Genomic DNA, 15,021 nt, shown 5'->3' with positions numbered 1-15,021 from the left:
AAATTTTTTGAAAATCAGGGGAAACTGGCTGACTCAGTCTGTTAAGCATGCAACTCTTGATTTTGGCTTAGGTCATGATCTCAGGGTTGCATGATCGAGCCCTGTGTCAGGCTCTGTGCTAGGCATGGAGCCTGCTTAAGTTTCTCTCTCTCTCCCTACTCCTCACCCCCACTCATGTACTCACTCTCTCTAAAAAAAGAAAAAAGAAAAATCATACACCATGATCAAGTGGGATTTATTCCTGGAATGCAAGGGTGGTTCAGTGTTCGCAAATTTATCAATATGTCATATCAATAAGAGAAAGGATAAAAACCATATGATCATTTCAATAGATGCAGAAAAACCATTTGACAAAGTACAACATCCATTCGTGATAACCCTGTGCAAAGTAGGCCTAGAGGGAACATATCTCCACATAATAAAGGCCATATATGAAAAACCCACAGCTAACATCATACTCCGTGGTCAAAACTGAGAGCTTCTCCCCTAAGGTCAGGAAGAAGACAAGAATGTCCACTCTCCCAACTGTCATTCAACATAGTACTGGAAGTCCTAGCCACAGCAGTTAGACAACATGAAGAAATACAAGGCATCCTAATTGGTAAGGAAGAAGTAAAACTCTAGTTCCAGATGACATGATACTGTATAAAGAAAACACTTAAGGCTCCACCAAAAAACTATTAGAACTGAAAAAAGAATTCAGTAAAATTGCAGGATACAAAAACCAATATACCGAAATCTGTTGCATTCCTATACACTAATAATGAAGCAGCAGAAAGTGAAATTAAGGGGCCGCCTGGGTGGCTCAGTCAGTTGAGCATCTGACTCTTGATTTTGGCTCAGGTCATGATCTCACAGTTCATGGGATTGAGCCCCATGTTGGGCTTCATGCTTAGTGTGGAACCTGCTTGGGATTCTCTCCCTCTCTCCCTCTGCCACTCTCCCGTGCTCATTATCTCTCTCTCTCTCTCTCTCTCTCTCTCTCTCTCTCTCTCTCTCTCTCTCAAATGAAAAAAAAGTGACATTAAGAAAACAATCCAACTTATAATTGCACCAAAACCAAAAAAATTTCTAGGAATAAATTTAACCAAAGGGGAAAGACCTCTACTCTGAAAACTGTAAAACACTTTAACAGAAATTGAAGATGACACAGAGAAATGGAAGGACATTCTGTGCTCATGGGTTGTAAGAACAAGTCCTGTTAAAACAAACGAAGATGTGGCATGTACAGAATGGAATATTGTTCAGCCATAAAAAAAGAATTAAATCTTGCCATTTGCAATGACACGGATAGATCTACAGGGTATTATGCTAAGTGAAGTAAGTCAGGGAAAGACAGATACCATAGGATCTCCCTCATGTGGAATCTAAGAAAACAAACGAGCAAAGGGAAAGAAAAGAGTAAACCGAGAAACAGACTCTAAACTATGGAAAACAAACTGATGGTTATCAGAGGGAAGGTGGATGAAGGGATGGGGGAAATAGGAGATGGAGGTTAAAGAGTACACTTGTGATGAAAAAAAATCAACCAGGAACTACTTGTCACACAAATATTAGCCATGTGAGTAATAAATATATACATATATAATCTTTAAAAAAACATAATAAAATTAAATTTTAGTTGGAAATTGGCTGTCTCACCCTCTAAAATGTAAGCTCCATGAGATCAGCAACTGTTCTCTATTTTTAGGAGCGTATTCTCAGCAAAACACTGTGCTGCTGACCCTCACTGTGCCTTGAACAAAGTGACTATTTAAAAAGTATTTCTTCAGTATACAAATGGATAGGATTACCTTGTATCCGACCGATAGACTAGTTCTACATTCGTATTTCTCTGCTTTATATGGTTGGTAAGCGTTTGACTAGTTGAAATAAAAATTAGATATTAACGCAATATGTTTTCTTGGTTAAAAAAAAAGTCCTTTATACTTAACTTGCATGCTTACTACCAAGTGTACCTAATAAATTTCATTTTTATTTTTAAAAGCTTTTTAAAAAATGTTCTAATAGAGTATCCATATTTTAGGTACCACCTTAGGAGATAAGTGAAAAATACCTTGAACTTACAAAGTTTACTCATAATATATCTCTGAATTTACAATTTGGATGTCTGTACATTCCTTGAATGTTTATTATTTAATTTTTAAGGTTTTATATTTATGTATCCACATACATATAGCCACGAAGACGTACTCACGTATACATGTAAATATTTGTATTACGCAAAGTGTATTTCCCCATGTGTAGAACCTGGCCCATTTATCAGTGGGACTTAGGCAGATGTGATAATGCACATTTAGAGATGGGCATGCCAGTTGCAAACTGGTGTATTTCTGCATGTGGGCTTAAGTGAATATAAGTATTATGACCCGTATGACAAAAATCAACAATTTGAAGGAAGGTTGTGATGACAGTTGGGTCCAAATGTGTAACTTCCTCTCTTTACGTTTAGAGTGTGGGGGCTGTTGGTATGATCATTAATGATCATTAGTGATTTCCACAGTTCCACCCTGTTAGTGCTGGAGTTAGTGCCCTAACTCCATTTGGAACAGTATTCCAAGTATGACACTAGGGTATAAATGGTTGCTTAGTTTACTCTCAGTCTCTTGAGAATAACAAACGAATATCATGAAAAGATCAGATCCACATATTATGTTTCCAGAGGATCCTTAGTGGGAACAGTTAAAGCATCTCCTACTGGAGTAGCCACCAAAGAGAATTGGCAACCCAGGACTGTAACTTTCGTCGGCTGGGACAGCCTTGTCTGCAGGGAGCTTTCCCAGCATCCTTCAGGGGAAGCATTGCTATTTGTACTCGTGCCACAGAAAAATTTCTATGATTAATAATTTGCTTACCAGCAAGGAGGCAAATCTCAGTTACTCACCATTGCGGACCCTCGTTAAGACCCAATAGCTATGAAATATAAAGGTAGGAGAAGTATTCACCAAGTTATGAACCTGGACATTTAAAAAAAGACCTTATAGAAATACAGATTCCATGATCTCTGATCTAAGATTAAAAATAAAAATTCAACCAATTAAAAGGGAATATAAGGAAACCCTTCACACTATGGCAGTTTCTGGAAATAATGGTTTTACTTCTGTGAGTTTTCTAACTACGTTAAGGAAGCAAAAAATTCTAGTTTCAGAAATTAGAACTGTAATACATTTTAAAATTATCAGTAACAAATAATATCAACTTTTTTCATATTTTAATGTGCCACTGATGATATTTCAGAGACATGATAGCCACTGGCTGTGAAGATAAAAATGTTCGTGTCTATTACGTAGCCACCAGCTCTGATCAACCGCTGAAAGTCTTTAGTGGGCACACTGCCAAAGTGTTCCATGTTAGATGGTCTCCTCTGCGGGAGGGAATTCTTTGCAGTGGCTCTGATGACGGGTATGTAGTTTTGGATTTTAATTTTTTAGTCCTTAAAATCATAAGCTTATAATTTTCTAGAAATGTACATATTCGTGTGATCCAACTTTTGGGTGAAAATATGTAACAAGTACACACAGGCAGTTAACACTTACCTAATTGCATTTAGCCAAAAGTAAATTAAATTTTGCCACACTCAAGTTGTCATCATATTCACGATTTCTATTTCCTTAACTTGTTTTGTTTACTATGGATGCTTATTTCTATCTTATTAGAGACAAAGTTAACAGAAACAAAATTTTTAAAAGATCAGTTCGGAAAGAGAAAAAAGATCCAAAACAAATAAATCTCTGTAAAACACAAGAATTTTTTAAAATAATGACCCAATATTTAATATGGAAACCAGCTGTACTCTGTTTTCATTAGGAAAAGAAAAGATGATCTTGTATTTTAGCGTAAACAGAATGTGTTTAGAAATGAGAGTGATTTAACATTTTTTTTTTCGGGGTTTGTGAAAAAGTTCCTGAAATCTTTTCTATGTTTTATATTCAAACAGGATAGATTTGCATAGTACAGCTTGGTCCCTATTTTAATACAAGATAAATTAGGGTAAAAAAAAATCTTACTTTAGGCAGATAGAAATTTGTATACAGTCACCACAGGTTTAATATTGAATAATTATTTTCATCTTGAAATTTTGGCATCCATCCAAATTTCATAAGAAAAACAATGTGAAGTTTCTGTGGGTTTTCACTGGAAATGTTACTTAAAGTAAGGTTATAATGTCAAAGTGAAGGAGTTGACTTTATGGTAAGTCTGTTAACATAGACTTCAGTGTCTAAATTCTATGGGTACATGGAAAAAAGTATAATCTTCAGCCATTGTCTAAGAAATATTTGTCAGAAAGGTAGTAGTAAGCATTTTACTTATTTATGATAATGAAACTTGAAAGTCTTGTAAATTCAGGTTATTGATCCCGTTAGTAGTCATATAGGTGATAGCATGCTGTTGGCACCTGTAAATAATGCTTATGTGCAGTGGGGTATATCAAACTCTTTTTGTGTTTGGCTACCAAATATAATTATGTTAGCCTAATGTTTGCCTAATCTCAATTATGTCATAAAGCAATACCTGTTCTAGGGAATGCCTCTTAGAATAAATTATTTTGATACAACTCACTTTAGCATAATCTTATTTATGAAAGAGTGATATCAACCAAAAATAACTTAAATGGTAGCATAAGAGATTAGCACAAAGTTAGGTTATGATATGCCTGGACACATTGTCCTGTACTAGGGTAAGGGGAAGAAAAAGGAAGTCTTTATAATAGAAAGCAAAAATAAATATGCCTTAAATAAAATTATATATTGTGTCTTCTTTACTTTGTACAATGGGTAGACTCAAGTAATGTCATGAATTCAGTTATGTTTGAATTTTGTACTTGATTTTAGACTGATTGCACACTGACTAAGCCACTTATTTTATTGACCAAAACATGAAGGAATGATTTACTCTTTGATAAGAGCATAAAGATGAATTGCTTGTTCAAATAATACCCATCATCAAACATGCTATATTTTCATGATGTACAAATAATGTGAGGGCTGTTAGATTATTTTATATGTATTATTAGTCATATTTTTCTTTTGGCTTTATCTGTTCTGGATATTTCTCTTGAAGAAAGAAATGTTTTAAGTATATAAACTGGAGTAGTATATTTAGTATCAGTAGTAAAGGAACAGTTAAAGTAAGGAAAAATATGTTGAAGTAGGCTAGCTCTAGCCTAATTATTTGTTCATTTCCATGATGAAAAGAATTGTAGTAGAACTTGAAACTAAAAAGCTTTTCCAGTTTACGGAGAAATAATTGTACTCCACTAAGAGTGTGTCAGTACTTTAGATAAGTTATAACTTGAATGGTATCATATACATAATATTCTGTTTTCAGTTCTGTTCGAATCTGGGATTATACTCAGGATGCTTGCATAAACATTCTTAGTGGCCACACTGCACCTGTGAGGGGATTAATGTGGAATACTGAGATCCCTTACCTTCTCCTGTCTGGCAGCTGGGACTACACTATAAAAGTATGGGACACTCGAGAAGGAACTTGTTTGGATACTGTTTATGATCACGGTGCAGATGTATATGGTAATGTGTTTTTCATGTACTTTCAAATTTTGTTGTATTACTGATGGTTATAATTTCTGAGAAAAGCAGTATTTTTTGAATAAGGCTTACAGTGCTTCATTTTAAAATAACGTTTTTCTTACTAGAAATTGTACTTGTTTGTTATTGAAATGTCAGAATACACAAGATAATCCAAAATGTCATGAGAAATTATTTGTGTTTCTGTGCACACGGACACACGCACACACATATGGCTTGGATTTTTCTCCCTTCCTTTACCATCCCTTCATAAAGAAGTTGTGAAACAGGGAATCATTGATTAAGTAGATAGAACTTACCAAACCATTCTTCTGCCTTTACTCTTGGATATTTAGGACAATATTTTATATTTTAATGTGATACTAAGTCAATAAATATAATTGAGCTGAGTATGGAAACCAGATTTCTTGTCTTTTGCATGTCACTTTCATTTGTAAACCCAAACTTTGATGCAAAAATGGTTCCTTAGAGAAAGGTACCGAATTCTAGCCACTTGTGTCCATATATGTCATATCAGCGGACTTTTAGTTGAAGCAGTGGGGCTGAGTGTGGGAGAGATACTGTTTCTGGATGTTGTTAACTGGAAGGTCCCAACTGTTCCTTCTTGCAGTTGGAACTTCCGTCCATCTACCATTACCATTACCATTACCATTACCATTACCATTACCATGTACTCCATTGGCGTGATAATATGCTTGCTGCTGAACCACCCGAAATGTAATTTCAACATTTTCATCCAGGACCATTTGCTAATCATTATTCAATTTTGTATCCATATTAATAGACTATGCTAAATAATTTCTTATATTCTTGTATCATTTTCAGCCAAAATAGAAATGCTGTCTTAAAACACTCCTTTATAACTTCAATTCTGTAGAAGTTTTATGAGATACATACAGATGAAAAGCATTTTTCAGTGTTTACTTTAGTTAAAGTAGGTTTCTTTTTTTCCATCAGGGTTAACATGCCATCCCAGCCGCCCCTTCACCATGGCATCTTGTTCCCGTGACTCTACAGTGAGACTCTGGTCATTAACACCTTTAATCGCTCCTTTACCAATAAATATTCTGGCAGACAGATCTTGGGAAGAAATTATCGGGAACATTGGTATTGCCAACATGCATGCATTAGATTTTATTTTTTCAATACTATCTTCTAAGCAATCCTTTCTCACTGAATTATGTCTGTTCTTTAGATCATGCTGTGGAACAAGGCACTCCCCCTCTATTGTGTGGTAAAGTATCAAGAGATATTAAACACGAAATAGAGAAGCTAACTGGTAATCCTCGAGCAAAGAAGCTAAGATGGTTTTCAGAGTGTTTATCAGTGAGTATTATAGGAATTAGGTGAACATTTTCCCTGTAGTCTAAACGAGTCATGACAACTATTGTCCTCAAGTTATCACATATTTGCTCATATCATCCCAACTCAGTGGGTCCCTCTGAACATAGCTCATACAGAGTAATAAAACAAATGGAAACCAGAAACAATAAATGAGATAAAGCATAGTTATAATTTTGTTAATCTTTCAATTTAAATATGCCTTCATTGTGTTTGTGAAGATGCAAAGTTCCGTGTGGTTTTTAATTCATCCTTGTATCTTTGGTTTTTCTGTATCAACCTTTTAGCCTCCAGGTGGCAGTGACAACTTATGGAACTTAGTTGCTGTGGTAAAAGGACAGGATGATAGCTTGCTCCCTCAGAACTACCGTAAAGGAATAATGCATTTGAAACATCTGATTAAATTTAGAACGGTAAGTATGTATGTCAGGATCATGTACTCAAGCCCAAATTATTTTTGCCTTTTCACTGTTGAAATATAAACATTATTTTTCAAAATTTACATAATTAGAGTTAGTAAAGTAAAATGAGTAACCACTAAGAACATAAATAGTAAAAACCGATCATGAGAATATGAATTATTTGAGACCAGATTAAGGCAGCCACGGTTTCTATAGGTTGAATCTCGTGTAATTCTTCAAAGTCACTTGGCACCACCTGAAGTGGTGTTACCCTTACCCTATTACCAGGTGACCATGACGTGTGGACCCCTCTGATTTTAGTCTCAGAGGCTGAATACACTGTATTCTCGGATACGTTTTATCAAAACTGGCCATATTATAGCTCTTAATGAATTTCATTTCGAAATTATCAGTGACCTTATCCCTGGAGTGATATACCATACAAACAGACCACTCCTGGAACCTGAAAGAGGAAATAGCTTTTCTATTTGCAATGAAATATCCGCGGTTAACTCAACTGTCGGTGAGGAGAACCATTCCAGAGATGTGGATGGAAAGGTCATACGGAACAGTTATTTTCATAAAGGAGCGCCTTGATCACAAACGACACCTACCCACTACAACTCTTACCACCTGACAGTAGGAGAGCCTAGAGAGTGAGCCTGTCACTTTTAATTTTTGAGAGTTTTCATATGTTTTCACCAGTTACATATCACTCTATCATTCACTACTTTTTGGCCCCTGGACTTGTATCTAACCATAACAGCTGCTAAGTTTTAAGGACAGTGGGATTTAGCCTTTCTCTACCCCATACCAGACACATCTACTCTTTACTCCCCACACACATCAAAATATTAAGGTGAAAGAGGTATCATGTTTTATAGAGAAAAAGTATTGATTTTTAAAAATACCTAATTTCCATTGCTATCTGCTTTTAAAATATGTGCCCATGTAATGCTTTTATAATCATCTTTTATCACCAGCTCTTGTGTAACAAAATTTAGAACATTTTGTTTTCTTTTTAACCAGTCTGAAGCCCAAGAATTAACAACAGTCAAGATGTCTAAATTTGGTGGTGGTATTGGTGTGCCCACTAAAGAGGAAAGACTGAAGGAGGCTGCAGAAATACATTTGAGATTAGGACAAATTCAGAGATACTGTGAACTTATGGTTGAACTTGGAGAGGTAATGTGCTAAAATCAATGAGTTTAACAAAGTATTGTAAGTATTGGTGGAAGACTAAATATTAAGCTTATCTCAGGTAGTGTGCCTGAGAACAGTACTTACCAGAGTGAGATTTCCCAGGCCAGCAGCATCAGCATTAACTCGGGAACGGGTTAGACGTGCATTTCCCAGCCCACACCTACACAATCAGCAACTCCAGGGATGTAGCCCAATGACATGTGCTTTTATAAGCCCTCCAGGTTATTCACATGCCTGAAGCCTGAGAACCACTGCCCTGGGGTAGGATCTTTGATTCCCTTTGATATCTAAAAAATACCCATGTTGGCTAATTTGCTCACATTGGTTTCCCCTCGCTAATACGATTTGTTGTGACTAAACCCCACACTGGCCACAAGAAGGGTTGTCACTGAGGATTTTCTGGTGAATTAGGTCCTAGGGCACATCCTGAGTTAGAGGACTGATTCAGCAAAACAGAGTTTTCAAGAAAAAGGTTGAGATAAATCTATCCTATTAAAGTTAGGGTAGTGGTTATTTTTGGAAAGTGGGTGGCAAACAAACTAAGACAAGAAGGAGAAGGGGTTTCTGTTTCTTGATCTGGATGTGGTTACTTGATTGTTTTTAGTTTGTGAAAATTTATGGAGCTTTTTGTTTTTCTGAATGTCTACATTGTTCAACAAAAATTCTCCCAACCCTCCCCCCTCCAAAAAAAATGGCAGGGATTCATTTCATAGTTGATGAAAAGCTCTAAGTTAGTTATTTTATAATTACAAAATACTATTAAGTGTACTATTAAATAATATAAAGTAAAAGTGAATAAAGTTACATTAAAATATATCAAAATTAAATTTAACTCACCTTTTTATTCCCCTATACACTAGAAACAAATAATTACTGCTTGACCTAAAACAAAATGTCATTTTAAAATGTTACTGAAAACACATTGCAAACTATAAAGTGTTCAGGAGCAGTATAAAAATTTTACTTCTAAAGAAATAGAGGTTTGGCTTAAAGGTTACCTTTCTAGCAAGACACTGTTAGAGTATGGATCAAATTCAAGAAGAAAAAGAATAAATAAATTTTGGTAGAATACTAATTCTTCATCTTCCTGAGTTTTATATTTGGGTATATATTTTTTAAAGCTATATTGAATTCACATTTAAAGATACTTTCACAGTGTCCACTTGTGGAGCTTGAGAATTTTGTTGTGCAAGGTCATCAGTGTTCTTAACGATCCAAAACACTGTCCTTCCAATCCTTAAGAAATACAGACGTCTTTGGAGCGCTTCACGATATCCTTCTTCTGTAGTTTCTGATTCTTTGAGATTAATTCTGTGAGATTAGGAAAACAGTTAATGTCTCCACTTACAGGACATGTTTTTATAGAAAAGGCTTGATGATTTCAAAGTTCATTCAATCTACATTTTAACTTGTTTCTTGCATTTGCCTCTACTATAATAAAGACAAATTTTCCCTAAAAGCATAATTTAGGTTACATTTTTCTAAAAAGGTAACATGACGACAGGGGTTCCTGGGTGACTCAGTCAGTTAAGCGTCTGACTCTTGACTTAGCTCAGGTCGTGATCTCATGGCTCATGAGTTTTGAGCCCCCATTCTGGCTCTGCACTGATAGTGTGGAGCCTGCTTGGTATTTTGTCTCTCTCTTCCTCTCTCTGTCCATCCCCGCTTGCTCTCTCTCAAAATAAATAAAAATAAACTTAAATAAAAAGGAAACACGACTACAAATAATGTAGTATTAAAAAGTTGCCATTTTGTACACCCAAAACTAACTTTATACTCTATGTTAACTAACTGGAATTTAAATAAAAACAAAAAACATTTACCTATTTAAAATTTAACCTATTATTTTCAGGCTAATTACGAATCTTCTAGCCGTAATTGTAGTAGAATTCTACTGTTTGGGAGAACCTTAATGAAAACGAAGTTTAGACCCATGTTGTGATATTCAGAATTCTTCGCCCTCACTTCCCTTGTAGACATGAGTTCAGTGAAGTCTATGTTTTCCGTATAATTGTCTCACTTGCCTTGATTGAACAATGATCTTTACTAACAGTCTAATTTTTAGAATATGAAGATCAGGGATGCCTGGGTGGCTCAGTTGGTTAAGTGTCCGACTTCAGCTCAGGTCACAATCTCAAGCTTCGTGACCTAGAGCCCCGTGACGGGCTCTGTGCTGCCAGCTCAGAGCCTGGAGCCTGCTTCGGAGTCTGTGTCTCCCTCTCTCTCTGCCCCTCACCCACTCGTGCTCTGTCTCCATCTCTCAAAAATGAATAAACGTTAAAAAAAATTAAAATAAAATACGAAGATCAGTTTATCAACTATAAAGAAAGATATGACAATAAATAAAATTTGTGAAAAAACAAAGAATAAAAATAGAAATAAATGTCATATTTTTTAAACAGAAGAATTTCAGTGTGTATTATTTTGAACATAGGACACAGATTACCATAGAACAGATTACTCTGGTGTTGTGTCAGAAGGGGAGTTACTATGTTTTTTAAACTACACACTTAGGTAGTACTATTCCTCTCCCCTCCCACTGCCCCCTGTCTAGGTTTGGGATTTTCGTTGCTGAATAATACAATTTACATATTTTACTTTATTTTAAAATGTAATATTTATACTCTGTGGAATGGGATAGAATTCAGAAATATTCCTGGAAATCTAAACACCCTAAAAACACACGAAAAACTCGTATTAAAAATGTGAGTTCGTTAAAAAAAAAAAAAAAAAAAAAAAAGTACAGTCAAAATACACTTTGCCTTTCTTGTTTTCTGTTCTAGTGGGACAAGGCCTTGTCAGTCGCACCGGGGGTGTCTATGAAATACTGGAAGAAGTTAATGCAGAGGTAAGCACAGAGTCTGTGTCCAAATAGATGTTTTAAAATATGTTAAAATGGAAGCAATATATAAATAGTAGCTTTTGAAATTTTCTAGTCTTAGGTTGTCTTTAAAAACAGCTGAGTTTTATGTCTGCTAATGCCGTAAATTAAATGAATTGGTTACAAGTCACTTGGTGTTCTTCTGTTTGACCTGGCATCTGAGAAAGACAGTGGAAGGGAGATTCTCCATGTCAATGGAGGGATTGACAGATGAGTAAACATACTTATTGGATAATATATTGCTACTGAAATATAGGTGGTAAGATTTTCTGAAGGTTTCCTAAAGTTCACAGAGTACTTCTTCTGTAAATAATCTCAGTTCTCTTTGGCCACCAATCCTTGCCGTCTCCTGTCCGTGAATACGAGGGAGGCACTGGTGAAGCCTCTTTCTGAGACGTGTTGGTTTCCTATGGCCCCTGTAACAAAGTATTATAAACTGGTTGGCTTCAGACCCACAGAAATTTATTCTCACAGCCCGGAGGCTAGAAGGCCAATATCCACTTGCCGGGAGGACTGGTTCCTACTGAGGTCTTTGAGAAAGAATCTGTTCCACGTGTTTTCCCCAGCTTCTGGTGGTTACTGGCAGTCGTCGGCCTTCACTGAGTCATGGGTGCACCACTCGAACCCCTGCTTTCTTCTCACGGTGCCTTAGCCCCTGTGTGTCTGTGTGCACATTCCCTTCTTTCTTGGAGGACACCAGTCATAGCAGATTGAGGGTCTACCCTCAACCAGTTGAACTCCCTCTTTACTGATTACATTAGCAAAGACCCTCTTTCCAAATAAGGTTACATTTGTAGAGACCGTGGTTTGTCCTTCAGTAAACGTGTTTTGGGCAGACACATTTCAACTCACAGCGTAAGGCTGTTCCCTATTCTAGTCGTTCAGGGAATATTTATTTTTTTAGTGCTCACTATGTGTCTAGCACTGTGCTAGGCCTGTAGACTACTATTTCATGACTAATTCCCTTGATTCTGGCCTTAAAAATGAAAAAGTTTGATTTTTCTTCCACGAGACATGATTTAGAAGCAAATTCAACTGCAACTCACATGTATAAATAAAAATCTGCCTGAGGCTACGTATGAAATGCAGAAGGACTAATGAACACATTTGCCGTTGGAAAGCAGACCATTCCCTGGCACCTATTTTCCCAGCAATAAGTGCATCAGCGGGCTGGCTGTGGGCTCCCTGTCTTAAGTTCTAAAAATCCCAAAGAATTCCAAGTTCCTGTACCCTCACTGCACACTTGTGAATGTTATCTCCCCCCGCCCCCACCGAAATCTTTAATAAAGCCATGTTAGCAGACAATGTTTCTTTCACGAAACAATTGTGTTTCAACCTCAGCAAAAACTGTTTCAGATATCTTTGGAAACCAACACCTGCTTTTCTCTACTCCTTAATTCACATGGTGGCCAGAAAATGGTCTCCTCACGGCTCCTAAATTTATGTTGTATAGATGCAACCATTCAGAGAGATTGGCCATTTCTCGGTCCTAGTTCCTTAGAAGGGGATATTATTACTCCTCTAACAAAGAAATCAGTGTCACAATGGTTGAAAACACAGGTGTTGAGAATTCCAGTGACCCTGTAGATTGGAGATTGTTAACAGTGAGCTGGGCAAACAAAAACTGTGCTACACCAACCCAGAGATTGGCGATTGAAATGTAGTTTAATGCAAATGCCAGCATATATTAAATATGCCAGATTAGTGTTCTTTTTTTTTTTTTAAATTCATTTATTTTGAGACAGAGAGCATGAGTCAGGGAGAGGCAGAGAGAGAGAGAGAGAGAATCCCAGGCAGGCTCTGCACTGTCAGCCTAGCGCCCGATGCAGGGCTGGAACTCACGAAACTGCAAGATCATGACCTGAGCCAAAATCAGGTCAGAAACTTAACCAACTGCGCCATCCAGGTGCCCACAGATTAGTTTTCAACAAACCTGAGGCTAAATATTAAGAGTTAAATTAATTTGGTTGGTCACTGGGAAACTACTTGGGACTTATTTAGGAAAAGAGAAACACAGACAGGATACAGAGAGACAGAGGCAGACACAAGTAGATTCTTGGTAATCTCCAAGATCAGGATCCTGTTTTCCCCTCATATATCAGGAACTTTTTGTTTTTGTAAACTACCTTGCTTGGGGTGCTCATAGTATTCTATATTTTATTGTCAGTATTTATACTCTTCTCTTTTTTAATGATTTTAAGTTACTTGCATTTAAAGGGTTTGCATTCATTGTTGTGCTCCCTAAAACGTTTAAAATTCTGTCTTTAATGCAGTGGACGCGCACGTATTTATTAATCCAATTGAAAGTAGATATGCCATCACACATCTAGTTTACAACTTATTTTCAGAAAATATATTGCTCACTTTAATAGATAAGCTGTATTCATTTTTAAGGCCTAATGTTATGCCCAGAATTCGTGATCCCCAAAGACCACTAGGGAGCCGAGTCCGATGCAAAAGCAAAAGAACCTTTATTCGAGCTAGCTCGAGCTCAGTCCCCTACCTGCACCGACGCAGCGGTGAGATACCAGGGAGAGAGAGCGAGTTTCAAAAGCACAAAGGTTTTATAGGGGTCTAGGGGCAGTTGGTGAGGTAATGGCTGTGGCCTCGGCCGATTGGCTGGGGAAGGGTCGGAGTCCTGTTACGCAGGTCGCTGGGCGTGTTTTGATCAGGAAGTTTGAACGGGTGAGCGGGAGGTTACTCAAGGGGAGCAGGCGCGGTCTGAGGTTTCTGTGATTTTCCCGGAAAAGGGGTCATGTCGGGGACATAGTCACTCAAGGTGGAGAACACAGAACAAGATGGAGTCAGCCGGCGTAGGCCCGCCCTTTCACCTAATATGTTCAGTGCTTTTAAAATATGAAAACATGTAGTGTTTTAAGAGAAAATAGGTTATCTATTTTATTTATTGCAGAAAACTTTTGTCTTCCATATCTGATTTGATTATAAAATCTGAAGCTTTTAGAAAAGTGATATGCAGAAGGGTTTTAGGAAATCTACCACATATTTTGGATATTTGGCTGCTTTAGATATTTCAGAAAATCTGAGTCCAACTGAGAACCTTGAAATTGGTATATTATAAAGAAAGTTGTTCTTGTTTTATTAGGAGAGCTGATCAGTTAATCCAGGAAGATAAGGATGATGTCATTCCATACTGCATCGCCATTGGAGATGTGAAAAAATTAGCGAATTTTTTTATGTCAAGAGGTCAGCTTACAGAAGCTCTGCTTGTTGCACAGGTACCAGTACATGATCACACAGGCCACCTACCCTGGCGGGAGGGCCTGCGGAAGGAAGACTGTGCTGACTGATCACACCTGCCTTCCCGTGATCGACAGTCAGATGGCCTGGCTCCTGCCCACCTCCCAACCTTCTCTGTCTGTAGTACGGTCACACTTTCTATGCCCTGGTCACACTGCACGCATTTTAGACATTCAGGCATCCCTGGACTGTTGTATGCTGCTGAATGTCATATGTGGGTGAACAACTATTTCTAGTAACCATGCACTTGAAGCTTCGTGTTGATACAAATGGAGTCCACATTCTTTTTCGAATTCTGAGGGTACCTCCAGATTGTATAAATTTTAAACATGATTTAAATAAGCAGTTGATCCTTGAACAGCACAGGGTTAGGGACACTGAACCCCCA

At 37.1% G+C, this 15,021-nt stretch overlaps 1 protein-coding gene across 7 annotated transcripts in view; it reads left to right on the top strand.

Annotated features, from left to right (window-relative positions):
• Positions 1-15,021, top strand: part of WDR17 (WD repeat domain 17) — a 106,889-nt gene that overhangs the window by 72,101 nt on the left and 19,767 nt on the right. For all 7 annotated transcript variants that reach the window (XM_078445245.2, XM_078445244.2, XM_078445243.2 and 4 more), the window contains 8 exons: positions 3,238-3,402; positions 5,329-5,531; positions 6,507-6,656; positions 6,745-6,875; positions 7,178-7,303; positions 8,321-8,476; positions 11,278-11,342; positions 14,479-14,611. In XM_078445245.2, the coding sequence (XP_078301371.1) occupies positions 3,238-3,402; positions 5,329-5,531; positions 6,507-6,656; positions 6,745-6,875; positions 7,178-7,303; positions 8,321-8,476; positions 11,278-11,342; positions 14,479-14,611 (1,129 nt within the window). The remainder of the gene's footprint in view (positions 1-3,237; positions 3,403-5,328; positions 5,532-6,506; positions 6,657-6,744; positions 6,876-7,177; positions 7,304-8,320; positions 8,477-11,277; positions 11,343-14,478; positions 14,612-15,021) is intronic.

The sequence above is a fragment of the Panthera onca genome, chromosome B1 (assembly GCF_046562875.1).
Source record: "Panthera onca isolate mPanOnc1 chromosome B1, mPanOnc1 haplotype 2, whole genome shotgun sequence".
NCBI lineage: Eukaryota > Metazoa > Chordata > Mammalia > Carnivora > Felidae > Panthera > Panthera onca.
Note: the sequence above shows the minus strand (reverse complement) of the source record. Positions and strands in the feature narration are given on the sequence as shown.